We start from the raw sequence: 27,433 nt of genomic DNA, 5'->3' as shown, positions 1-27,433 counted from the left end.
TCCCAAAGTGCTGGGATTACAGGCATGAGCCACTGCTCCCAGCCAGAGACAGTCTTGCTCTGCCACCCAGGTTGGAGTGCAGTGGCGTGATCTCAGCTCACTGCAATCTCTGCCTCAGCCTCCTGAGTAGCTAGAATTACAGACCTACACCACTATGCCTGGCTAATTTTGGTATTTTTAATAGAGATGGGGTTTTGCCTTGTTGCCCAGGCTGGTCTCGAACTCCTGACCTCAAGTGATCCACCCAACAGCTTATGGTTTTCTGGTGCAGGGCAGGACCTGGAACCTGACACCTGCTTCCCTTTCTCCCTTCCCCCCACCTCAGAGTCTCTTCTAGCTGCCTGGAGCCTCCCACCTGCTCAGGCTGGCGTTATGTAGGGTGGAGAGAACAGGCCAAGGAAACTGTCCCCTTCCTCAAGGACCTCTGTCCCAGGCATTCAAGGGCCTGGGGTGCCTGTGCTGGGCAGGGAGGGGAATGTTGTCAGGGAGGGGCTGTCTTCTGTGGGACATGGGGGTGGTGGAGTGGCAGGTATTGTGGTGTGTTTTAGTCTTCTGTACCCAGCTGGTACCTGTGTATCTCACTGCCCATACCTTCCCCCAGCCATGCAGCAAGTCCTGGACAACTTGGGATCCCTCCCGAATGCCACGGGGGCTGCAGAGCTGGACCTGATCTTCCTTCGAGGCATTATGGAAAGTCCCATAGTAAGATCCCTGGCCAAGGTACAGTGCTCCAGGGAGGTGGGCACAAGGGCACTGTGCCTGGGGAGGCACAGTAGGGGATGGGGTATTAGCTACAGAGGGCCCTGGGAATGGGGCATGTGGCACAAGAGGCCCCCCTGAAGGGGATTGTAGAAGAAAATCATGCCCAGGTGATGACCTGAGTGGCTGCAGGTAGAGGGGGGTGCCCCGGCACCTGTCTGGTGAGTGCGTGGGTGGATGTTTGGTGACCGCCAGCTTGTGGAGTGTGTGATTGGTGTGGGCCAGCATGCACATATTGGAGAATCTCTAGAATTCATCTTGCCTGTCCTTCTGCCTTTGGGCATTTTGTGTGCATGTCTTTCTAAGGTCACCTGCTATGTATCAGGTAGGGGAGAGGTTCACTAAAAGAGAAAATAATAGGACAATTTGGTAATGACAGTGATAGAGGTGGATACACTAGGCATTTTGGGAGCGTAAAGTACAGGTGCCTAACCCAGCCTGGGGTGGGCAAGGCGGCCTTCCTGGAGGAAGGACCACTTGAGCTGAGTGGAAGAATGAGGAAGAGGAGGAGGGCATTCTGGGCCACAGAAGAGCTTGAGCAGAAGCACAGAGGTAAGAAAAAGTCAGGAGTGGCTGGGCGCGGTGGCTCAAGCCTGTAACCCCAGCACTTTGGGAGACCGAGACGGGCGGATCACGAGGTCAGGAGATCGAGACCATCCTGGCTAACATGGTGAAACCCCGTCTCTACTAAAAAATACAAAAAACTAGCCAGGCGAAGTGGTGGGCGCCTGTAGTCCCAGCTACTCGGGAGGCTGAGGCAGGAGAATGGCATGAACCCGGGAGGCGGAGCTTGCAGTGAGCCCAGATCAGGCCACTGCACTCCAGCCTGGGCGACAGAGCGAGACTCCGTCTCAAAAAAAAAAAAAAAGAAAAAAGAAAAAGTCAGGAGTGTGCAGGGGATTGGAAGTGCTGGTGTGAGGCTGAGCCTCAAGTGTGAGACAATGCGAGCTGTGCAAAGATTGGGGGCTGTGTGTGGGTGCTTGGGTGTCCTTCTGTGAGTGTCATGAGTATCAGGGAGGCTTTATGTGTTTTTGTTTTTGTTTTTGAGAAAGAATTTTGCTCTTGTTGTGCAGACTGGAGTACAATGGCATGATCTTGACTCACTGCAACCTCCACCTCCTGAGTTCAAGTGATTTTTCTGCCTCAGCCTCCTGAATAGCTGGGATTACAGGCATGTGCCACCATGCCCAGCTAATTTTGTAGTTTTAGTAGAGATGGGGTTTCTCCATGTTAGTCAGGCTGGTCTTGAATTCCTGACCTCAGGTGATCTGCCTGCCTTGGCCTCCCAAAGTGCTGGGATTACAGGCGTAAGCCACCGCACTTGGCAGGCTTTATGGTATTTAAGCAGGGATGTGATGGCCAAATGTGGGTGTTTTAGGCAGCCACATGGAGAACTGTTGGGGAGTTATATCTGGAGTTGGAGAGGCCAGTGAGTGGCTCTTTAGTGGGTTGAGTATAAGATGCTGAGAGCCTGAACTGGAGGTGTGGTCCCAGACCTTAGGGTAAACTGGTGGAACTTGGTGTTTGGCAGTGAGGGCTAGGGGACAGCAAGGCACCTGGGATCCTGCCCGGGGGAGTGTGGAAGGATGCCCCCTCTCCTGAGGAGGGGAGGTGGGGATGGTGCCCATGGCTGCTGGGATTAGGATACAAAAAACTAGCTGGGCGAGGTGGCGGCGCCTGTAGTCCCAGCTACCCAGGAGGCTGAGGCAGGAGAATGGCGTAAACCTGGGAGGTGGAGCTTGCAGTGAGCTGAAATCCAGCCACTGCATTCCAGCCTGGGCGACAGAGCGAGACTCTGTCTCAAAAATAAATAAATAAATAAATAAATAAATAAATAAATAAATACAAGGAATTATACACATTTCAAACATAGAGATGTTCCATGAAGGCAGGAACGTTTGTCTTTTGATTCACCGCTATATCCCCAGAGCCTACAAAATGCCTGACACATAGTAGGTGCTCACTGAGTATTTGTTGAATGAATAAATACAAAAGAGTATAAAAAATAACATAATAAACTCCTGAGTACCCATCTCCAAAATGTTAATAATGTTTGTTTTGACTCTTGGCATTTCTTAAGAAATAAAAAGTATGAGGCACACGGCATGGTGTGGCTTACAGCTTTAGTCCCAGCACTTTGGAAGACCATGGTGGGTGGATCACTTGAGCTCAGGAATTCAAGACCAGCCTGATTAACGTGGTGAAAACTTGTCTCTATAAAAAAAAATAAAATTAGCCAAGCATGGTAGCATTCAACTGTAGTCCCAACTACTCAAGAGGCTGAGCGGGGAGAATTGCTTGAGCTGGGTAGGTCAAGGCTGCAGTGAGCCATGATCACGCCACTGCACTCCAGCCTGGGTGACAGAGTGAGACACTGTCTCAAAAAAAAAAAAAAAAAAAAAAAAAAAAAAAAAAAAAAAAAAAGAAATAAAAAGTTTGACACAGTTAATGCCTCTCCCCTTCTTCATTTTCACTGCATTCCCTTCCCACAGGTAACCACTGGCTAGAGATTGATGTCATTTCACTGAATGTTGGCTTATCTTGCCTGCATATGTGTTTAGCTGTAAACAATATACCTTGGTGTGATTTTTTTTTTTTTTTTAAGACAGGGTCTTATACCATCTCCCAGGTTGGAGTACAGTGGACCCCTGTTCTACAGTGAAACAATTATAGCTCACTGCAGCCTGGAACTCCTGGGCTCAAATGATCCTCCTGCCTTAGCCTCCTGAGTAACTGGGACTACAAATATGTACCACTATGCCTGGCTAATTTTTAAATTTTTTTTGTAGAGGCAGGATCTTGCTGTGTTGTCCAGGCTAGTCTCAAACTCCTGGCCTCAAGTGATCCTCCCAGCCTCTGAAAGCACTGGGATTATAGGCATGAGCCACCATGCCTGGTTCTACCTTTGTTAGGTGTGCTTTTTTTTTTTTTTTTTTCTGGAGTCTCACTCTGTTGCCCAGGCTAGAGTGCAGTGGTGCAATCTTGGCTCACTGCAACCTCCGCCTCCCAGGTTCAAGCGATTTTTCTGCCTCAGCCTCCCAAGTAGCTGGGACTACAGGCACGTGCCACCATGCCTGGCTAATTTTTTTTTTTTTTTTTTTTTTTTGAGACAGAGTCTCACTCTGTCACCAGGCTGGAGTACAGTGGCACGATCACAGCTCACTGCAACCTCTACCTCCTGGGTTCAAGTGATTCTCCTGCCTCAGCCTCCCGAGTAGCTAGGACTACAGGCACGTGCTACCACACCCAGCTAATTTTTGTATTTTTAGTAGAGATGGGGTTTCACCATGTTGGCCAGGATGGTCTTGATATCTTGACCTCGTGATCTGCCTGCCACGGCCTCCCAAAGTGCTGGGATTTTAGGCGTGAGCCACCGTACCCGGCCATTTTTGTATTTTTTTTAGTAGAGACAGGGTTTCACCATATTGGCCAGGCTGGTCTCGAACTCCTGACCTCATAATTCTCCTGCCTCAGTCTCCCAAAGTGCTGGGATTACAGGTGTGAGCCACCATGCCCGGCCATTATGTGTGCTTTAAAAATTTATATAAATGAAATGATAGTGTAAGGTGCTTCTGTTTTTGAGATTTCTATTTCATACAAGTAGTACAGCTGTCGACCTAAGTATAGATAGAGATAGGGAGATTCATTTGAATTGTTGTGTGGTGTTCTTATACAGCAGTTCCCAAACTTTTTGGCACCAGGCACCAGTTTTGTGGAAGACAATTTTTCCACAGATCAGGGTGAGGGGGGTGGTTTTGGGATGCAGCTGTTCCACTCAGATCATCAGGCATTCGTTAGACTCTCATAAGGAGCACACAACCTAGATCCCTGGCACGTGCAGTTCACAGTAGGGTTGGCGCCCCATGAGACTCTAATGCCACCACTGATCTGACAGGAGGTGGAGCTCAGGCAGTAATGCTTGCTCACCTCCTGCTGTTCGCCTAGTTCCTAGCAGGCCACGGACCAGTACTGGTCCGTGGCCTGGAGGTTGGGGACCCCTATTCTAATATATGAATAGAGCTGTTTGTTTATTGGTTCCCCCAAGAGATGTGTATGTCACTGCTGATTTTCCTCTCTGAAAAACAGTGCTGCAGTGAACAATCCTTATATCCATCTGCTTCTGCACGCATGTGAGGGTGTCTCTAGAATGGACACTTGGCAATGAAATTGATGAATATGTGCAGTTTTGAACTTCAACATCTGTAACTTTCCAAAGTGGATTTCAGAGTTGGGTTTATGAGACCACATCACCTCTGGGTACTTTAGCTATTGTCTCCACAGTGAGACAGTGAGACTTTGCTTTGGGATGGCAGAGTCTCAGAGTCAGACAGCCCTCTCGACAATACCCTTCAAAGCAGGATCCCCCTTGATAGCATTATGCTCTGGTCCAGTCCACTTGACAGTCTGCTCGACAGCTCTCTAATGATGAGTTTGCTGGCTGGCTATGTCATTCACTCATCCATCCATCCATCCGTCCATCCATCCATCCATCCATTCATCCAACGAATACCTATTTTGCACTTGCCACATACCAGGCACAGTGCTGGGGTTATGGCAGTGAACTGCAGATAGTTTGTTTTCCTGATGAAGCCCAAGTCTGTCTTCCTTTCACTGGACCCCACAATGCCCCAGTCCTGGGACCTCACAGTAAAGCCTAACTGAGAATGAACCATTGTGCTATGTCACATTGTAAGTAAACTCCCTTCTCTAGAAACATTTCTGGGGAGAAGTTGGTCAGGATTTTTTCCAAGAAATTTCTGGTATGGTTCCGGATTCATAGAGCACAATAGAAGAGATTATGGACATTTCTTCCCCTCTGAGACCCCCAAAACGAGACTAATGGGCTAAGGCAATCCAGTGACTTCTCTCTCCCTGTGGTTGTGAAACAACAGGAAGTGAATCTCCGTAAAGGAGCCAACCTGAGCTCGCTGAAAAAAAAGCCATACATTTCTTCTGTCCTTGTATAGGTGATCCTTTACAATGTAAATTTGCCATTCCTCTCATCAAAGACAGTGTCTCTCAGAGCTCCCTGCATTGGACAATGGGACCTACTTCCTCCTTCTCACCAATTTTAATGATTTTGTGTACACAGACAAATTTCTAACCTAATAGACAAAGCACTGTGATCAAATATCCAACTGCAAAAACTTGGTGAAGTGGCCCAGAAATCCAGAGGAATGAAATCAGATTGGAGCCACATGTGGTAGCTGTTGGCCTCCCTCCCTTACTCCGTGGAGCTGGGCTTGACTCTCTCTGGGGATGTGGCAGGCAGTGTGGGAGGGTCCAGGCTGGGTAGATCTGGGACCAGGGAGGGGCAGGGCCTGAGGGTACAAATCCGGAGGGTTAAAGGCCCTAAGGGAAGTCAAGTCTGGCAGAGAGATCAGAAGTCTAGGCGGTTGACTGCACACAGCAGGTGGAGGCCCTGGCAGGTGGCTGGCATCTGGGAGGGCTGACATGGATCCGGTAGCACATGTTCCAGCTGCAGACAAGGTCAAGGTGAAGAATCCAAGGCAGGGAACATTCAGAAATTCAGAAAATTGTTACTAATGGGGACATCTGCTAGCTGAGAGGCATGTGAAGGCTGATGTAAGCTAATTCATGTGAGATGAAGAAGAAAGAACACAGGGCTTGGAGTCAGAAGATTCCACTGACTGGCTTTGTGAGTTTTGTATATCTGTCAACCTCTCTGAACTTGTTATTTCTTAGGAGGAATTTTTTAAAAATTCAGTATTTATGCTTTTCTATTTTAAAAGAAAGATGAGGTCTCACTCTGTTGCCCAGGCTGGTGTTGAACTCCTGAGCTCAAGTGATCCTCCCACCTTGGCTTCCCAAAGTGCTAGGATTACAGGCATGAGCCACCATGCCCAGCTTAGTTATTTCTTTTGAGAAGTGGGGGAGAATGAGGTTATGGAAGTGGAAGTACTTTTTTTTTTTTTTTTTTTTTTTTTTTTTGAGACAGAGTCTTGCTCTGTTGCCCAGCCTGGAGTGTAATGGCATAATCTCGTCTCACTGCAACCTCTGCTTCCCAGGTTTCAAGCGATTCTCCTGCCTCAGCCTCCCGAGTAACTGGGATTACAGGCCCACCATCCCCAGCTAATTTGTGTATTTTTAGTAGAGACAGGATTTCACCATGTTGGCCAGGCTGGCCTCAAACTCCTGACCTCAGATGATCTGCCTGCCTTGGCCTCCCAAAGTGCACGGATTACAGGCATGAGCCACCATGCCCGGCCAGAAGTGCTTTTTGAGTCAGAAAGAGTTGTTATAATCTTAGCTTTAGACTGGAGTTCACAGGGAGGCCTCTTTTTCTGTGGGGAGGCTAGGGTGGAAGAGCTGGGAAAGCAAGACATGGCCCTAGAAGAATAGAGGTCTAGGGAGGTCACTAATATAGGGGCTCTGACAAGGGGACATGACAAGCAGAGGGTGTAGTGGTGAGGCCAGTGTATCAGTTTGCTTTTGCTGTGTTACAAACCATCTTGCTGTGTAGTGGCTTAAAACAACTGTGATTTAATTCCCCTGATTTTGTGGGTTGGTTGGGTGGTTCTCCTGGTCTGGGCTTGCTTAGCTGGGCTGGGTGGTCCAGGATGGCCTCACTCACATATCTGGTGTCTTAGCTGGGAAAACTGCAATGTCTGGGATGGCCAGGCCCCTTTCCATCTGGTCTCTCATCCTCAGCCACCTTCACATGGTGTCTCACAAGCAAGGAAGGACAAGCCCTTAGTCACAAGCACTTTCTAAGCCTCTGCTCACATTTGATAATGGTCCATTGGCTAAAAGCAAGTCACATCTGTCAAACTCACATTAAAGAGTTCCTTTACTTTCTGACACACTACTCTCCGGGACATCTTTCAGCTTTTTATTTCACTATTTAATTATGAACCAGGGCTTCAAATAGGAATTCCCTGTCTTTTACCATGATCAGGGGGGTTGGAGTAGAGGGCAGAGGGAAAACTTTTCATTGAAATGACTGTGTAATGTTGCATCTGCAGCCTGCTACGGCTCTGGATTGGGAGCTGGCTCCACATGAGCTAGCTGTGTCTCCCACCCAAGCTTCTGGTCTATCATGAGCTTGAGCCCTGCTTTGCTGAGGATGACTTTCAGAGCAGAATGAAATGAATGGCTACCACAGAAATTCAAATCACTCTTCTAGTTCTGGGCCATGTGTCACCTAACGTGAAAAAGAAGAATAAGTCTTAGCAAAATAATAGTGATTAAAAAAGTAGTAAGGGAAATAATTGTTCACTTAATATTAAGTGAAAAAAAATCAGGCCCCAGGGATGGATAAAATCATGATTCCCCCCTTTTTTTATGTCATAGAAAATGCATTTGGACAGACACTATTCCCTTTTTTTAACTATATTCATTTCAGAAGTATGTAGAATACATACAGACACATTAAAACTCTTTAATTGGGAAGCCAAGGAATGACAAACACACTAAATCAAGATGGTGCTTGCAGCTGGGTGCGGTGGCTCACACCTGTAAACCCAGCACTTTGGGAGGCTGAGCTGGGTGAATCACCTAAGGTCAGGAGTTCAAGGCCAGCCTGACCAACATGGAGAAACCCCATCTCTACTAAAAATACAAAATTAGATGGGTGTGTTGGCGCATGCTGTAATCCCAGCTACTCGAGAGGCTGAGGCAGGAGAATCACTTGAACCCGGGAGGCGGAGGTTGCAGTGAGCCGAGATTGCATCATTGCACTCCAGCCTGGGCAACGAGCAAAACTCCGTCTCAAAAAAAAAAAAAGGATGGTGCTTTCTGCAAGTGGGGGGTGAGTGGGGCATGATTAGATGTAGGATATTGTCAAGAGCTTTGTTTTTTAGTTTGGGTGGTGGGTTTTCTTAGATCCTTGTTATATCATTTAAAAAATCTAATTAGGCAGGGTGGTGGCTGCCTATAATCCCAGCGCTTTGGGAGGCCGATGCAGGCAGATTGCCTGAGCTCAGGAGTTTGTGACCATCCTGGGCAACATGGTGAAACCCCGTCTCTACTAAAATATAAAAATTTAGCTGGGGGTGGTGGCGTGTGCCAGTAGTCCCAGCTACTCAGGAGACTGAAGCACAAGAATTGCTTGAGCCTGGTAAGTGGAGGTTGCAGTGAGCCAAGATTGTGCCACTGCACTCCAATTTGGGCTACAGAGTGAGACTCCGTCTAAAAAAAAAAATTATTTGTTTAGTTCAGCCCACTGAGGTGTTGGTTTTGTATTTGAATGATTAAATGTTTAAAGTTTCCTCAGGACTGTGAGGTCGAGCTTGGAGAGCTGTGCTTTCGTATCTGTGGGTATAAAATGTCCAGGAGTGGCCGCAGGAGGAGGAATGGATTAGCCCATGGTGGGAATGTCATTAAGTCAAAGATAAGAGGTAAGCAGCTTAGGAGGCATCCTGGCTTCCCCCTTGATCAAACACATCTCCTCGGAAAACTTGTCCTCCATCCATGGACCAGACAGTGCTAAAGTCAAAATGAGCGACCTCTCTAATGCTCACATCAGGACACCTGTGCCAGAGCTGGCTCCTGTGAACCCAAAAGAGCCATGCAAGGGTTGCCATGGTGAGATTGTTGCTGCTGTGAGTGCCTTTGTCTATTCTTGACACTCAGTTGTTGGGGCTTTGATTCCCAACATTGTCCTAGGCACAGGCTAATAGAGCCAGAGCTGGGATGCCCCCTCACTCTAGGGCTCCATGGGCTGGGCCCAGCTAAATGACTGAAAATCACATAGGGCTCTGTGGAAGACCAACCCTCTGGGGCTTTTTCCTGTCCCCAAATGCTACTCCTTTGCCCCATTAGTTGTCTGTTTCCCCAGTAGGTTGTGGGTGTCAGTCTAAAATGCTGCCCACCTGGCAGAGGATGGTTTAGGAGGCTATGGGGCCGTGGGGTGCTGTTCCCTGGCCTGTTTAGGGAAGGAGAAAGCAGACAGGATCTAACCTTTATTGAGCACCTGCTGTGTGGTGTCCCAGGCACTGTGTCCATCTCACCAAATTCTCACAGCAGTCCTGTGAGGTGCTATTCAAATCTCACCATCTCATGGCTAAACAAATGTTCTATTATGAAAAAATTTAAAAATATATCCTGAACCTCTATCACCTAACACCCCACTTCACATTTAACAAGTCATGCGTAATCTTATTTCATCCACACCTTCGTCTTCCCTCTCTCCTCCATTGTTTTGGAGTACATCTCAGCCGTAATAGATTGCATCTGCAAGTGTTTCATTGTGTATATAAACTACTGGACTCAACTGAAAAGGATTCTTTTAAAAAGTTATACTATTCTTACACCTAAAAAATCAAACAATAGTTTTCTTGTGAATTTTTTAAATTAAACAAATTTTAAAAATAGAGTGGGGTCTTACTGTCTTGAACTCCTGGGCTCCAGTGATCCTCCTGCCTTGGCCTCCCAAAGTGCTGGGATTACAGGTATGAGCCATTATGCCCGGCCATGAATTTTTAATAAATGGTATTAGAACATCTGGATAGTAATTTTGAAAGATATCGAAGTATATTTATTCCTCACATCATATATCAAATAAACTCCAAGATCAGAGATCTCTATGTGAAATATAAATCATACACATCCTAGAAGAAAACAAGGCTCTGTATATGGGAAAAGCCCTCCCTTAAAACAAAACAAAACAGAAAACAAAAAACTATGCCTCAAAATTCAGATGCATGAAAGATTATTACATTCACCCACATTAAAAACAATTTTTTTTTTTGACCAAGGTCTTCTCTGTCACTCAGGCTGGAGTGCAGTGGTGCAAACAGTGCTCACTGCAGCCTCAATCTCCTGGGTTCAAGTGATCCTTCCACCTCAGCCTCCCAAGTAAGAGTAGCAGGGACCTCAGGTACATGCCACCATGCATTAAAATGAGCATTAAAAATGCTCAGGTGCATTTTAAAAATATTTTGTAGCAACAGGGGCTTGTTTTTTACCCAGGCTGGTCTTGAACTCCTGGGTTTAAGCAGTCCTCCCTCCTCGACCTCCCAAAGTGCTGGGATTGCAGTGTGAACCACTGCACCTGACCTAAAATTTTTTTTTTTGCATGCAAAAATACCACAAGCAGAGTCAAAAGACAAGTGGCAAACTGGGGGAAGTGATTTGCGAGAGATATCACAAAGGACTAATTTTCCCAATAGAGAGAAAACTTTTTTAAAATAGGGAAAAGAATAAAAACCAAGACCTGACAGAAATAAATGGGAAAGACATGAGTAGACAGTTCACAGAAAAGTATATACAGATGGCTCTTAAACATATGGAGAGATGTTTGACTTCACTCATAATAAGCAAAATGCAAAGTAAGCCCCACTGAGAGATCATTTCTCCTCCATGTGATTGGCAGACATGCAAATGTTTGATCAACACTCTGGTGGTGAGCTTCAAGAATATCCCTCATACAGTGCTAGCAGGAGAGCAAACTGGCCCAAGTCCCATGGAGGGGAATTTGTCAATACCTAATAAAATACGTATGTATTTATTACTTGACCCAGCAAGACTTCTAGGAATTTACATGGAAGATCTTCTCCACAGATATAGAATACTATGCCAGAGTCATTTACTGCAACATTATTTGCAATAGCAAAGTATTAGAAACAACCTAAATACCCATGAAGACTGGTTGAATAAATTACAGGAATCCAGTCATGCAATGGAGTCAAATGCAGTAATTAAAATAATAAGAGGGCACGGTGGTTCACGCCTGTAATCCCAACCCGGAGGAGAGGATGCAGTGAGCTGAGACCATGACACTGCACTCCATCCTGGGTGACAAAGCAAGACTCTGTCTCAAACAAACTAAAAATAATAAAGGAAGATCTCCATGCAGTTTCATGGAGTGATTTCTATGGCATATTTTAAATAAAAAGCCAGGGCCGGGTGCGGTGGCTCAAGCCTGTAATCCCAGCACTTTGGGAGGCCGAGATGGGCGGATCACGAGGTCAGGAGATCGAGACCATCCTGGCTAATACGGTGAAACCCCATCTCTACTAAAAAAATATTAAAAAAAACTAGCCGGGCGAGGTGGCGGGCGCCTGTAGTCCCAGCTACTCGGGAGGCTGAGGCAGAGAATAGCATAAACCCGGAGGCGGAGCTTGCAGTGAGCTGAGATCCGGTCACTGCACTCCAGCCCGGGCGACAGAGCGAGACTCCATCTCAAAAAATAAATAAATAAATAAAAATAAAAAGCCAGAAAACAAACCAAACCAGTTAAATAAACAAAAGGGTGTCAAATGGTATATACAGTGTACTATGTTTTATGTAAGAAAGGGCAATTTATTTAATTTATTATTTAGAAACAGTCTTGCTCTGTTGCCCAGGCTGGAGTGCAGTGGCACAATCTCAGCTCCCTGCAACCTTTGCCTCCCAGGTCCAAGTGATTCTTGTGCCTCAGCCTCCTGAGTAGCTGGGATTACAGGCATGTGCCACCATGTCTGGCTAATTTTGTATTTTTTTTTTGTAGAGATGGGGTTTTACCATGTTGGTCAGGCTGGTCTCGAACTTCCGACCTCAGGTGATCCTCCTACCTCGACCTCGCAAAGTACTGGGATTACAAGCCACCTTGCTTGGCCTTTTGTGGTGATTTCTGAGATTTTGATGCACCCATCACCCAAGCAGTGTACACCGTACCCAGTGTGTAGTTTTTATCCCTTAGGCCCCTACTACCATCCCGCTGATTTTTACTTAATAGATTTGTGATAGGTAGTAGCAGTTGTATAGCAATTCTGAAACTGCTTTGAATATTGAAGGACAGAACAAATAAGTAAATATATTGATGTTATTGGGAAATAAGTTCTCACTGAAGGAAAGGGAGACACAAATATGGAATGGGGGAAGATGAGAAAAATCCTTTAGAGTTTGATTTGATTGGAGCCATCGTATCTACTAATGACTGCCAAAGAAATGATGCCCAGAAACAATGGGTACTGAGTGCCCACATCTTGGTTTCTAAATACTATCCCCTGCTAAAAGGAATCAGGTTCCTTGGAGAATTGCTGATTCCAGACCTGGGGTAGGGAACATATCAAATGAGCCTGTGCCAGAAGGGAAGGAGATGCTCAAGGACTGATGGGAACATGTCAGCAGGACAGAGGTGTGAATGGGGCTCCCACTGGACAAATTTGGGATAAACTGCGTCAATGAAGATAGTGATGTAATGGATTAGAAACACAAAATAAAAAAAAATTCGTAGTGATATCATGAGAGAGAGAAGGAGAGAAAGAGGAGTAGGGTGGTAGAGAGAAAAGAAGAGCTCATTCTTTTTTTTTTTTTTTTTTGAGACAGATTTTGCTCTTGTTGCCCAGGCTGGAGTGCAATGGCACGATCTCGGCTCATTGCAACCTCCGCCTCCCAGGTTCAAGCGATTCTCCTGCCTCAGCCTCCTGAGTAGCTGGGATTACAGGTGCCCAGCATACCCCCGGCTAATTTTTTGTATTTGTAGTAGAAACGGGGTTTCACCATGTTGGCCAGGCTGTTTTGCAAACTCCTGACCTCAGGTGATCCACCGCCTTGGCCTCCCAAAGTGCAGGGATTACAGGCGTGACCCACTGTGCCTGGCTGAAAAGCTCATTCTTATAGTAGAATACCAATAAATGTAGAAGGAATGATGGGAATTAGGTAATCACTATTTTGCAATGTCCAGTATAATAATTCATTTAGGCAAGGATCATAAATTGACGCTGAATCCATTGGTGAAGGATTTTGGGGGAATAGTCTCAAAGTATGAGAAAGACACAAAGACAAGATCACCTACGTAGAACTCTTGTCAAAAGATTAACGTAAGTCTAATCATGAGGAAACAATCAACTAAATCTAGTGCTAGAGCATCCTAAAAACTACTGGCCTGGAGTCTAAAAATGTCTAAGCTGGGTGCAGTGGCTCACCTGTAATCCCAGGCTTTGGGAGCCTGAGGCGGGAGGATCGCTTGAAGCCCAGAGTCTGAGACCAGCCTAGGCAACGTAGTGAGACCCTGTCCCTACAAAACAAAAACAGAAACAGAAAAAAAAAACGAAACAACAAATGTCCTGAAAGTCTAAAAGTTACTGGGATCTGTTCTAGATTAGAGGAGAATAAAAAGACGTGTCAACCAAATACAACATATGATCATCAACTGGATCCTGAATCAGAAAAAAATAGAACTTAAAGGATACTTTTGGACAAGAGTAGACATTTGAATATGGACTGTCTTACATAATATATTAATGAATCAATGTGAAATTTCTTGCAGGTGATAATGGTATTGTGGTTTATGCAGCAGAATGTCTTTTTCCTATGAAATGCATGCTGAAATACTTTGGGATAAAGTGGCTTGTGTTGTCTGCAATGATCTTTCAAAGATTCAGAGGGGAAAAAAAGGTCTTCATATATACTCTTGAAATGGAATTCCTTTCTTCCTGACCCACCTAACCTAACACTCCCCACTGGGCTGGTCACTGGCGAAGGATTCCTTTTCCTTTTTCAGCACACCTTGGTATGGAACCCGGAGGCAGCAGAGCGACAAATAGGTGCGGGCCCTGCTCCTGGCACCACGTGCTGATTTTGTGGCCCCTCATTCATTGGGAACACTGAGTTGAGAGCCTGGAGATGCAAGTTCAAGTCCTAGTGACCCTGGGAAAGTTATTCCACCTCCCTAACTTCCTCATCCGGGGCTTCAGGGTCTTCAAGACCCCACCCAAACATGATGTCCGGTGGAAGAAGCTATTTTTGAATGCCAATGCATATAGGGTCCTGGGAGCTGGGGACAATTTGGTAACTTCTAATGACCCTCTGTGGCAAGGGGATGGAAAGGAAAGTTTGTCCTTTGGTTTCTTCCTTCCCTAAAGTAGGTCCTAGTCATTTTGGGGAAGAAAGGAGACAGCAAGGAAAGAATGTGCACGTGTGGGTATTATTGTGTGTCAGTGAGTGAGGAGCTGAAGCTGGGGGCTGGGGGTGGGGTGGGGAAAATGCCTGGGGGCTGAGGAGGACCCTGCTTGGTGTCTCAGGGCTCCTGGGGAAGCTCCTAGCTGCACCTGTTCTGCTTCCACCCCCAGGCCCATGAGAGGCTGGAGGAGACGAAGCTGGAGGCCGTGAGAGACAACAACCTGGAGCTGGTGCAGGAGATCCTGCGGGACCTGGCACAGCTGGCTGAGCAGAGCAGCATGCTGCCGAGCTGGCCCACATCCTCCAGGAGCCCCACTTCCAGGTTCCTGGCCGCTGGGGCTGGGGTGAGGGAGCAGGAGGCGGGTGGACCGGGGCATGCTGCTGTTGGAGGGGCCGGCAGGAAGTTGGAGCTGGGATGGGAAGAGAGCCAGGGCACTGCCCCATTGTCCCTGCTTTTCCCACCACCCCTAGTCCCTCCTGGAGACGCATGACTCTGTGGCCTCAAAGACTTATGAGACACCACCCCCCAGCCCTGGCCTGGACCCTACATTCAGCAACCAGCCTGTACCTCCCGACGCCGTGCGCATGGTGGGCATCCGAAAGACAGCCGGAGAACATCTGGTGAGGACTGGGCAGGGCCAGAGGCGGGGCTGGTGAGGGTGGGGGATTGAGAATAACCAATGAGGGGACAAAAAAGGCCAAACGTGGTCTGAAGATGAAGATGGGGCCAGCTTTGTGCAGGGAAGGGCCCATGCAGACCCAGGAGACCATAGACACTGCACTCACCTGTGTCCGCACCTCTCCAGTCTGCCCGCTTCCCCCCGCCATTAGTACCCGCTCTAAGTGAAGAATTTAGGCAGAAGGATGGAGGAGGACTTTGTGAGTGCGGGGGTGGGTGGTGGGGACAGGAATGGAGGTGCTATTAGGAGAGTATTTGAAGATTCTGACTTGGAGCAATCTGGGCCTCATCTTACACTCTCCCTCTGACCTCCAGGGTGTAACGTTCCGCGTGGAGGGCGGCGAGCTGGTGATCGCACGCATTCTGCATGGGGGCATGGTGGCTCAGCAAGGCCTGCTGCATGTGGGTGACATCATCAAGGAGGTGAACGGGCAGCCAGTGGGCAGTGACCCCCGTGCACTGCAGGAGCTCCTGCGCAATGCCAGTGGCAGTGTCATCCTCAAGATCCTGCCCAGCTACCAGGAGCCCCATCTGCCCCGCCAGGTGGGCCCCTCCACCAGCCCTTCACTCAGCAGAAGGCCCGAGGGATGGCCGAGCCTCCTGGCTGTCAGGGTTGCAAGTCTCACTGAGGCCCTCCTCTCCTACTGGTTTCCTCCAGGGGAGATGAGGGTGGGACCTGTAGCCCAGGGGCAGCTGACTGCAGCTGCTGACAGGCCTCTGCCTCCTGCGCCTGCACGTGCTCCCGCATTGGCCGGCATTATGCATGCAGCCACAGCCTGGGGTACCAGAGTGTATGAGACAGTGCCTGCACCGTGGTCAGTGTTCGTCACATGTTTGTGCGCATGCGCAGGGCGGGTGGCGTTGTATGTCCTGGACAACTGTCTCCTAGTTGGTGGATTCTGGGGGTCTGGCTGCTCTGTCTACCTCTCCTATTGGCTCTCTCGCCCTCTGCCAGAGCCCTTCTCCAAGGGTAGAGGGTGAGTGGAGGGAGGGATCCAGGATTAGGTGCCAGGGTCCTGTCCCCTACTTGGTGGTCCCACATCCTTGGTCCTAAGATCTGAATCCTGTAGTACTAGATGTGAAGGGAGGTTGGCACCAGGGAGGCACATGGGCGGGCCTGGAGGCATCACTGCTGCAGGGGGACAGTTCCATTTCCCCTTGTGTCTTTGTGAAAAGAGGGGGCAAGGGGTAGACCTCCACCTGCAGCCTTCTACTGCCCCTTCCCCTGACCCTTTGCTGATTCCTGGGCCCAGGTATTTGTGAAATGTCACTTTGACTATGACCCGGCCCGAGACAGCCTCATCCCTGCAAGGAAGCAGGCCTGCGCTTCAGCGCCGGGGACTTGCTTCAGATCGTAAACCAGGACGATGCCAACTGGTGGCAGGTGAGCCCCGGGCACCCCTGCATCTCTCCAGGTGTGGTGCGTGGGAGGGCAAGGGCACAGGGAGGGGTCCTCTTGCTCAGGCAGATCTTGGTCTCATGTCCGTTTCAGGCATGCCATGTTGAAGGGGGCAGTGCTGGGCTCATCCCCAGCCAGCTGCTGGAGGAGAAGCGGAAAGCATTTGTCAAGAGGGACCTGGAGCTGACACCAAACTCAGGTAGGAGGTCCCCCCTACCCACATCTCCCATCTGGGATCCGACAGGGCCCTGTCTGCCTCACTCACCCATCTCCCTATGGCCAGGGACCCTATGCGGCAGCCTTTCAGGAAAGAAAAAGAAGCGAATGATGTATTTGACCACCAAGAATGCAGGTGGGTATCAGAGTGTCCACTCCTTTGTCTTCCTCCAAGATGGCTTGCCTTTCCCTGTCCCCACGCATCACCCATGAAGATGTGTGCCTGGCTCAGATGCTGCCAGCCATGTCCCTAGGCCCTGCCCGACTCCCCCTTGCTCCCCTGTTCCAAGCCGTCTTGCCCTCAGCCTCCCTGAGAGCTCCGCTCCTCCCTCACCGTGCAGCCTGGTGAGCAGCGCCATCTCCCTGTGTCCAGAGTTTGACTGTCATGAGCTGCTCATTTATGAGGAGGTGGCCCGCATGCCCTCGTTCCGCCGGAAAACACTGGTGCTGACTGGGGCTCAGGGCGTGGGACGGCGCAGCCTGAAGAACAAGCTCATCATGTGGGATCCAGATCGCTATGGCACCACGGTGCCCTGTGAGTGGGAGCTGGGCTCTGCTGAGTCGGGGACAGGGAGCAGGGGCTCCCCTGGGGGCCAGGGCTGAGCCTACCGAATGGGCATCTTCATGGGCGCCAGGCCAGGTGGTACCTTTGGGTGTACGGGTTGGGGTGCACGCCCTCTGTGGGTAGGTAGGGGAACTTCAGGCTCAGGAAGGATGAGGGAAGTGTCCTGCCAACAGGTGGCCTAGTGGGCTGGGCTGGCGTCCCTTTTCCTTCTCTTGTTTCACTTGCTAAAAGCCATGAAGAAAGTGAGTGCCCAGCTGTGCACCCGGGTGAAACAGGCTATGAGCTGTGTATGTGTAGCTTTGTGGAAGACAGGGCTTCTTAGTGGCAGAACCAGCGGGGGTGGTGGAAGCTCCTGGCTGCCAAAGGCAGGACTAAGAGCACTGCCCTGGTCTGCTTGGCTCTTGCTGTGTGGCTTTGGGCTGTACATTGCCCTTTCTGTACCTCAGCCTCTCATCTGTGGGCTCTGGGTTAGACCAGGGTTACCACCTGATGTCTCTGTGTGTGCCAGTGGGGAGGGTGGGGGGCAGGTGTGTGCAAAGGCAGCAGTGCTGGCAAGAGGAGGGGCAGACTGCACCCCCAAGGCTGGGAAACGGGGGCTTGGGTAAGTGTGCATATATGTGTCTGAGGCACTGTGACCTGCCTGTGCCCATTCGGCCCGACCTACCCCCAGCCCCCTAGACACCTCCCGGTGGCCCAAAGACTCAGAGCGGGAAGGTCAGGGTTACAGCTTTGTGTCCCGTGGGGAGATGGAGGCTGACATCCGTGCTGGGCGCTACCTGGAACATGGCGAATACGAGAGCAACCTGTATGGCACACGTATTGACTCCATCCGGGGTGTGGTCGCTGCCAGGAAGGTGTGCGTGCTGGATGTCAACCCCCAGGTACTGCCACTCTGCTCCTTCCCAGCCTGCCCAATGTCCTCTCTGCTGCCTCGGCTCCCCCATAGTTCCAGGTACCTGTCACCTGAGCACACCCATGTACCCCCTGCCCTCAACTACTGCTTGAAACCCAGCCTACCTGGAACCTTTCTCAGCCTTCCAGAGCCCCCACTCCTCCTCTGGTCTCCTCCAGTCACCCCAGCCACCTGCCAGCTATTTGTCATTTGTCCCAGAACTCATGTCCCAGACCCCTAGGCACCCTTTTCCACCCACTCCCAAGTGCCCACCCCAATCCCAGTCACCCTCACAGCCTTTCTCTGGTTCCCAGGACAGACATGGGGATATGCTCCCTACCCTACCTTCTCCTTCTGCAGGCGGTGAAGGTGCTACGAACGGCCGAATTTGTCCCTTACGTGGTGTTCGTCGAGGGCCCAGACTTCGAGACCCTGCGGGCCATGAACAGGGCCGCGCTGGAGAATGGAGTGTCCACCAAGCAGCTCACGGTGAGGGCTCTGAGGTGTTGGGGAGGCGTCCAATGGCTGCCTAGGGTGGTGGAGGACAGGCCTGAGCTGACAGAGAGAAGGAGGTGGTGTTGGGGAGGGACAGGGGCCTGCTCCAGTTATCGGTGAGGTAGGACGTGGTCCCCCACTGCACAGATGTGGAACGGGAGGTCTGAGAGAGGAAGTCCAAAGTCTCAGAGTGAGCCAGGCACACAGCTAGCCTGGGACACATGTGCTTCCAACTCCAGGCCCCCAGCTCAGCCCACTCTGCAGGGACAGAATGCTGGCCAGAGAGAGTTCCAGAGGGCCAGTGGAAGAGGTGGGCAGGAGGTGGGCCAGGTGAGCTTGGGTTGCTTATAGCTGGGGGAAAGCTGAAAGGTAGGAGAAAGCCAGAGGCGGGAAGGCTGGCTGGAGGGGTGAGTCAGTGTAAGAGAGCAGGCGTTGCCTGGAGGAGAGGCTTCAAGCCTGCATTGCAGGACTCCAGCCCCTTCCTCCTTCCTCCCTGTGTCTTGCTGCGCCTTCCCAGGAGGTGGAGGGTTTGCAGAGCTCTGAGCCCAGGGGTCCCTCTGCTGGCCATGCCTGGTGCTGCTGCACTCAGGCCCTGGGTACAAAAGGTACAAAAAGGTCACACAGTCAGTGGCTAAACAGGGTCTGCCTGACTCTCAAGTCAGTGCTCCCTCAAGTCTGACTAGGCTGCCTTACCTATGCAGCATGACAGGCTGGTACCAGGGCAATCCACAAGTACCCAGGACAACCCCACCCTCTAGCATGGCTGGGGCCCAGAAGAGGCTGTCTAGGCTGGCACCCTTCTGCCAGTGACCCCCTTAGGAGTTCTGGACCCTTGCCTGATTCCCATTCTGGGCACCTCCTCCTTGGCAAAAGGTGTGGCCAGCCGGAGCTGCTGGGATATAGCTAGCTTCAGCTTATTTAAGTCAGTTGTCAAGTACCCTTCCCCACCCCTGCCCAGCCAGCTTCCACTGGGTCGAGGGTGGGGTTGTCCTGGGTACTTGTGGATTGCCCTGATACCAGCCTGTCATGCTGCATAGATAAGGCAGCCTAGTCAGACTTGAGGGAGCACTGACTTGAGAGTCAGGCAGACCCTGTTTAGCCACTGTATGTGTGACCTTTTTGTACCTTAATTTTCTCTGTTATAAATGGGGAAGAATTAATCCTACTTTGCAAAGCTGTAGTGAAGATTATGTGGCATGCAAAGCATTTAGGGGTGTGATTGGCAGTTACTAAAGCTTATTTCCTCCCTTTCACTCATCATCTGTTTGTGGTTGATGGTGAGCCACTTTGAGGCAAACAGAGAGGGGCCCCTCACTCCCTAGCCAGGGAGTCCACACCAGGGTTGGGCTTTGGGGAGGGGGAGTGGGGGAGCTGTAGCTCCTTCTGACAGTGGGGGTGAGTTGTGGGAACTGACTGTAGGGAGGTCCCCTTGTGCCTGGGCAGGAGGCGGACCTGAGACGGACAGTGGAGGAGAGCAGCCACATCCAGAGGGACTATGGGTACTACTTTGATCTCTGCCTGGTCAATAGCAATCTGGAGAGGACCTTCTGTGAGCTCCAGGCAGCCATGGAGAAGCTACGGACAGAGCCCCAGTGGGTGCCTGTCAGCTGGGTGTATTCAGCCTGTTCACCTGGTCCTCGGCCCACTCTGTGTTGAAACCCAGAACCTGAATCCATCCCATTCCTGACCTGTGACCCCCTGCCACAATCCTTAGCCCCTATATCTGACTCTCCTTGGGTAATAGCTCCCAGCAGCCCCTAAGTCTGGCTTCAGCACAGAGGCATGCACTGCCAGGGAGGTGGGCATTCATGGGGTACCCTGTGCCCAGGTGCTGCCCACTCCCAATGCCCATTGGCCACCAGGTATCTCTGAGGGCCAAGCCATGCCCAGGAATGTGTCAGAGTCACCTCCATAATGGTCAGTACAGAGAAGATAAAAGCTGCTTTGGGACCACATGGTCAGTAGGTACACTGCCCCCTGCCACCCCTCCCCAGTCACCAGTTCTCCTCTGGTCTGGCCACACCCACCCCATTCCTGGACTCCTTCCACCTCTCACCCCTGTGTCGCAGGAGAAGGCCTTGGGCTGTTCCCATGTGGCCAGGGGAATGCATGTCCCACTGGCAGCCAGACAGGCCTGGGTGGTGGTGCCAGCCTGGTGCCATCTTGAAGGCTGGAGGAGTCAGAATGAGAGCCAGTGGCCACAGCTGCAGAGCACTGTAGCTCCCAGCTCCCTCGGAAAGGAGCAGGGTCACAGGGCAGATGCTGCTCGGTCCCTCCCTCATCCACAGCTTCTCACTGCCGAAGTTTTTCCAGATTTTTCCAATGTGTCCTGACAGGTCAGCCCTGCTCCCCACCGGGCCAGGCTGGGAGGGGCCAGTGGGCTCAGCCCAGGTAGGCGCAGGATGGAGGGCTGAGCCCTGTGACAACCTGCTGCTATCAACTGAAGAGCCCCAAGCTCTCCATGGCCCACAGCAGGCACAGGTCTGGGTTCTGTGTCCTTGACCTTGGTCCATTTTGGTTTTTTCTCTAGCCAGGTCCAGGTAACCCAGTTGTGTCAGGGCTGCCGGGTTGGAGGGGCTGAGGAGGAGTGCAGAGGGGACCTTGGGAACCTGGGCTTGAAGGACAGTTGCCCACCAGGAGGTTCCTCACACACAAACTCCAGGGGGCGCCATTTACACTGTAGTCCTCACAGCCTGTGGTTCCATGTGCATGCTTGGCGCCTGTCTGTGCCTCTGGGACTGGGGTGTGTGTATATGTATGTGCGTGTGTGTGTGTGTCCACGTGTGTGTGTGTATGTGCGAGGTTTAGTTTGGGGAGGAAGCAAAGGATTGTTTTGTTTTGGAGGTCATCTTTGGGGCCCCTTTCTGGGGGTCCCCCATCAGCCCTCATTTCTTATAATACTGTGATCCCAGACTCCGAAGCCCTGGTCCTTTCCTGATGTTTTCTCCCTTGTCCTATTGTCCCTCTACCCTAAATGCCCCCCTGCCGTCCCTTGGGGAGGGCAGTTTTGTAAAATAGGAGACTCCCTTTAAGAAAGAATGCTGTCCTAGATGTATTTGGGCATCTCATCCTTCATTGCTCTCTGCATTCCTTCCGGGGTGAGGAGGGGACAACCTGGGACACCCCGAGTCCAAACCCCTGTGCCTCCCAGTTCTTCCAAGTGTCTAACTAGTCTTTTCTGCAGCGTCAGCCAAAGCTGGCCCCTGAACCACTGTGTGCCCATTTCCCAGGGAAGGGGAAGGAGAATAAACAGAATATTTATTACAAATGTTAGAATATCTTTCTTATACTAGGAATCTCATTTACATTTGCATAGAGTGTACACATGGGGTGGAAAGGCCAGGCCTGCCCCCATCTCGTTGGTGTGCCTCTGCATATACTACGTACTCATCTTCCTGCTCCTCTTTTCCCTTGATCAGTGTCCTTTCATCCTGATTCATCTGTCCCTTGCATCACCCTCAGCCTAAGGGAGTGGGAAGGAAATGGGGTGTTTTCCTGCTGACTTGAGGCTATGGGGTCACTTGCCACTTCCTACCTTCCCTGGGGGACTTGAGGGTAGAGGCAGGGGAAGATTTGTTGTTGCAGCTGCCTCTGCCCCCTTGGTCCAAATGACCATCATCTCTGATGGAGATGGGTTGGGTACCTGGCCCTCATGGCACCTTCACTGCTAGTGACAGGCCTGGAGCCCTTCCCTCCTGTCTCTTCTCAGTCCTTCCTCTCTGAACAGCCTCCTACCTCCCCTGCTTGAGCCCCACTCCACAGCCCTCCCAGGTACCTATCAAGTGGGAGTGGAGGCTGTCAGTCCTTGGCTCACCTGGAACAGGGCTGGGGCTGGCTTGGAACAGGTGTGTGTGCCCGCCACATTAGCTCTGTGACTCTTCTCCCTCCCTGCCATTGTGGACTCTTGTATTTGAGGGACCTCAGGAGAAGTGAGGACCCTACCTAATCCACTGTCCATGTTCAGTCCCAGCCCCAGTGCCCTTCCTCTGTCCCCTCCCTCAGCCATCCAGTTCTTGAGTTTTCTCACTGGTGGGTTTTTTTCTTTTCCTTGGATTAAATGTGAAAGCAAAGGCTTCTGGCTCTGCTTGGCTTTGGTTGGGGTTGGTGGATGGCTTTGGGAGAAAGTGAGAGCTGGGGAGCACAGCACAGATGACTCTAGAATGGAAGTCAGAGTGACATGTCTTGTTTTCTGCAATGTCTTCCTTTCCTGTCTTGCCCCTGCACACTCCCCCATCCCCAGAAGATGCTCCTTCTAAGTGCTTGTACCCAAGGACATGAACAGACATTTCTCAAAACAAGACATACAAGTGACAATGTATGAAAAAGTGCTTAATGTCACTAATCATCAGAGAAATGCAAACCAAAACCATGATGAGTTACCATCTCACACCAGTCAGAATGGCTATTATTAAAAGGTCACAAAATAAGAGATGCTGGTGAAGTTGCAGACAAAAGGGAGTGCTTATACACTATTGGTGGGAATGTAAATTAGTTCAGCCCCTGTGGAAAGCAGGGGATTTTTCATAGCACTACCATTCATTCCAGCAATCCCATCACTGGGCATCTACCCAAAGGAGAAGAAATCATTTCACCAGAAAGATACCTGCACTTGTGTGATTGTCACTATGGGACTGAACGTAGGATGAACGCCACTTGTGACAGTTACTAGGTGACTGAACAAAAGAGGATGAACACAGAAATGAAAACTTAATACAAAAGAATCTGCTTTAAAGAAGGGGTCCTTGCTTTTGCTTCTAGTGAGCAAGGGCCCTGAGCTTCCACAGCCCTCCACATTTATTGGGCAGAAAGAGCAGGGAGGAGCAGGTAACCATTGGTCAGCTGCTTGATTTATCACAGGTTCACATAATTGCTAACAGGCTTCAGGTGTGCCTGTAGATAATCACAAACACTGCGCCTGGGGCGTGACTGCCCTCAGCTTTCCTTCTGGACGGCAGACGCAGTTTGTCAGTTTGTTGCCAACATTCTGCATTTATGAGAACAGTTTGCTGTTTGCTCGTATAGCCTTCAGTGGTATACTGAGTTGATCACGACCCTCATTCTTTTGGCCTCCAACACATTTGTATGCTTATGGTAGCACTATTCACCATAGCAAAGACAATGAATCAATTTAGGTGTCCATCAGTGGTGGATTGGATAAAGAAAATGTGGTACATATACACCATGCGATACAGTGCAGCCATAAAAACAATGAAATTGGCTGGGCGTGGTGGCTCACTCCTGTACTCCCAGCACTTTGGGAGGCAAAGGTGGGTGGATCACCTGAGGTCAGGAGTTCAGGACCAGGCTGGCCAACATAGTGAAACCCTGTGGCTGCCAAAAATACAAAAATTAGCTGGGTGTGGTGGTGCACACCTGTAGTCCCAGCCACTCAGGAGCCTGAGGCAGGAGAATTACTTGTATTGCAATCTGGGAGGCAGAGGTCACAATGAGCCAAGATCGTGCCACTGCACTCCAGCCTGGACGACAGAGTGAGACTCCCTCTCAAAAAAAAAAAAAAACAAAAAAAAAAACAAAAAAAAAAAAAACAAAAAAAAAAAACCTCATGTCCTTTGCAGTAACATGAATATAGCTGGAGGCCATTATCTTAAGCAAATTAACATAGAAACAGAAAATCAAATACTATATGCCCTCACTTCTAAGTGAGAGCTAAACATTATAGGTACACATGGACATAAAGATGGCAACAATAGACACTGGGAATGATGAGAGGAGGGAGGGAGGGAGGGAGGGAGACAAGGGTTGAAAAATGACATATTGGCCGGGCATCGTGGCTCATGCCTGTAATCCCAGCATTTTGGGAGGCTGAGGCGGGCGGATCTCCTGAGGTCAGGAGTTCAAGACCAGCCTGGCCAACATGAAAACCCACCTGTACTAAAAATACAAAAATTAGCCAGGTGTGGTGACACACACTTGTAATCCCAGCTACTTGGGAGACTGAGACAGGACAATCTCTTGAACCTGGGAGGCAGAGATTGCAGTGAGCCAAGATCATGCCATTGCACTCCCGCCTAGGGGACAGAACAAGACTCCGTCTCAAAAAAAAAAAAAAAAAAAAAAAAAAAAGAAAAGAAAAAAGAAAAAAAGAGAGAAAAAAAGAAAAACGACATATTGATGACATATTGGGTTCTCTGTACACTATTTGGGTGACAGGTTCAATAGAAACCCAAACCTCAACATCACACAATATGCCTATGTAACAAACCTGCACGTGTACCCCCTGAATCTAAAATTTAAAAAAAAATAAATGCCTACACCCAGGTGTCTGCGAGCATTCATGGGGCTAGAGGACCCAGACATGCTGTGGCTAATCCACTCAGCTCCACCTGGAACTTGTGCGGCCTCCAGCAGGTCCCTTTACCTCTCTGGGCTTCAGGTTCATCTTCTGTAAAAGTGTCATGGACTCTTCCAGTGGTAACACTAGGATTGCTTCCAGGTGCTCAAAAACAGGGGACATAGGTGACATCAAAAGACCACCCAGGGACGATGTTTGGCAAATCCTTCAGGGTTAAGAGGTCAGCTTTCTTCCTACCTGAGTTATTCAGCGGAACTGCGTGCCACTCCTTGGGGATCACTGAGGAGTCCCAGGAGCTTTGCTGGTTCCCTTCTCCTTGCAATGGCCAGATGAGCAACCACCCTTTGGGGAAGTGCAATGATTTCCCCAAAGCATCCATGGGGGTTCATATCACCTCATAGTTCTGATGGGAATTTGGCATTGATTGTTAAACACCTCTATTCCAAAGAGCCCCTGACCATTCCTGGCACAAAGACTGTCTTTCTGGTCAACTTCTTCTCTTTTGGTCGCTTGCCTCCACCATGTTGCTGGGTCCTCTCTGTCCTCTTTTTTTTTCCTCTCGTTTCTGGACAACTTTCTTCCCGTTTCCTGGGGCCATTCCTGGAAACTCAGTATTTCTCTACTAAGCAACTCCGCACTTGTATTTCTGTCCCAATCCAGTGATTCTCAATTCTCGCTGCCTGTTAGGATCACCTGGGGGGCTAAAAAAACAATTGCCCAGGCCCTTCTCCACATCAATTAGATCAGAAGTTCAGGAGGGGCCAACCCTTGTAACCACCACCACATCTCAGGAACTTAATACCTTTGTTACTCATTTCTTGCTCACATGACATCTCATCATCTCATGTATGTTGAGTGGTGCTACTAGCATTGATTCAGGGATCTAGCCTCTTTCTGTCTTGTGACTTCATCTTTTTTTTGTTTTTGTTTTTGGAGTTGGAGTCTGTTGCCCAGGATGGAATGCAGTGGCACAATCTTAGCTCACTGTAACCTCTGCCTGCCAGGTTCAAGCAATTCTGCTGCCTCAGCCTCCCGGGTAGCTGGGACTATAGGCATGCACCACCATACCTAATTTTTTGTATTTTTTTTTTTGAGACAGAGTCTCGCTCTGTCACCCAGGCTGGAGTGCAGTGGCCAGATCTCAGCTCACTGCAAGCTCCGCCTCCCAGGTTTACGCTATTCTCCCTCCTCAGCCTCCTGAGTAGCTGGCACTACAGGCGCCCACCACCACGCCTGGCTAGTTTTTTTGTATTTTTTTAGTAGAGATGGGGTTTCACTGTGTTAGCCAGGATGGTCTCGATCTCCTGACCTCGTGATCTGCCCATCTCGGCCTCCCAAAGTGCTGGGATTACAGACTTGAGCCACCGCGCCTGGCCTAAGGTAATCTTTTTAACAAATGGTGCTGGAATAGTTGGATATAGCCACACACAAAAAAAGGAAGATGATGAAGGAAGAAAGGAGGAGGAGGAGAAGGAGGAGGAGGAGAGAAGAAGAAAAAGAAGAAGAAGAAGAAGAAGAGGAGGAGGAGGAAGAGGAGGAGGAAAGGGAAGGGGAAGGGGAAGGAGGAGAAGAAGAAGGAGAAGGAGGAGGAGGAGGAGGAGGAGGAGGAGGAGGGGAGGGGGAAGGGAGGGGGAGGGAGAGGAGGAGAAAGAGAAGGAGAAGGAGGAGGGGAAGAAGAAGAAGTTGTTCAACTCATACTCACACATATATGAAAATTAACTCAAGTTCAATCACAAGTCTAAATGTAAAACCTAAAGCCATAACACTTCTAGAAGAAAACATAGGAGAAAATCTTTGTGACCTTGGGTTAGGCAAAGATTGTTTAGATACAAACACCAAAGCATGATCCCATAAAAGAAAAAAATTGACACCACGAACTTCATGAAAATGTCAAACTTCTGCTCTGTGAAAGACATTGTTTTTCCCCTTTTTCAGTGCAGTAAGCTAAGACCTTTTTAAGAGAATGAAAAGGCAAGTCACACACTGGGAGAAGATATCTGTAAATCACATAGTTGATGAAGGATTTATTTCTAGAATATATGAAGAGCTCTCAAAACTCAATAAAAATAGACGAAATATTTGAACAGAAATGTCACCAAAGATAAATGGATTGCAAATTAGCACACAAAAAGATGCTCAAAGCCATTAGTTATCAGGGAGATACAAATTAAAGCTATAATTTTGGTGCAGTTTATACAATTATTAGAATGGTTAAAATGAAAAAGGCTGATAGTAGCGAGTGTCAGTGGAGGAACTGGAATTCTACA

The 27,433-nt window shown here is 49.5% G+C and overlaps 1 protein-coding gene across 1 annotated transcript in view; it reads left to right on the top strand.

Moving 5' to 3' along the window:
• Positions 1-27,433, top strand: part of LOC115894936 (MAGUK p55 subfamily member 2-like) — a 61,293-nt gene that overhangs the window by 1,607 nt on the left and 32,253 nt on the right. The window contains 14 exon segments of the mRNA XM_030924099.1: positions 602-720; positions 14,778-14,883; positions 14,886-14,929; positions 15,079-15,228; positions 15,602-15,829; positions 16,540-16,585; positions 16,588-16,670; positions 16,779-16,884; positions 16,969-17,037; positions 17,275-17,436; positions 18,145-18,347; positions 18,719-18,847; positions 20,297-20,464; positions 20,598-20,715. Of these exon segments, the coding sequence (XP_030779959.1) occupies positions 602-720; positions 14,778-14,883; positions 14,886-14,929; positions 15,079-15,228; positions 15,602-15,829; positions 16,540-16,585; positions 16,588-16,670; positions 16,779-16,884; positions 16,969-17,037; positions 17,275-17,436; positions 18,145-18,347; positions 18,719-18,847; positions 20,297-20,464; positions 20,598-20,715 (1,731 nt within the window).

The sequence above is a fragment of the Rhinopithecus roxellana genome, chromosome 19 (genome assembly GCF_007565055.1).
Source record: "Rhinopithecus roxellana isolate Shanxi Qingling chromosome 19, ASM756505v1, whole genome shotgun sequence".
Classification (NCBI taxonomy): Eukaryota; Metazoa; Chordata; class Mammalia; order Primates; family Cercopithecidae; genus Rhinopithecus; species Rhinopithecus roxellana.
This window is presented reverse-complemented; position numbering and strand designations above follow the sequence as displayed.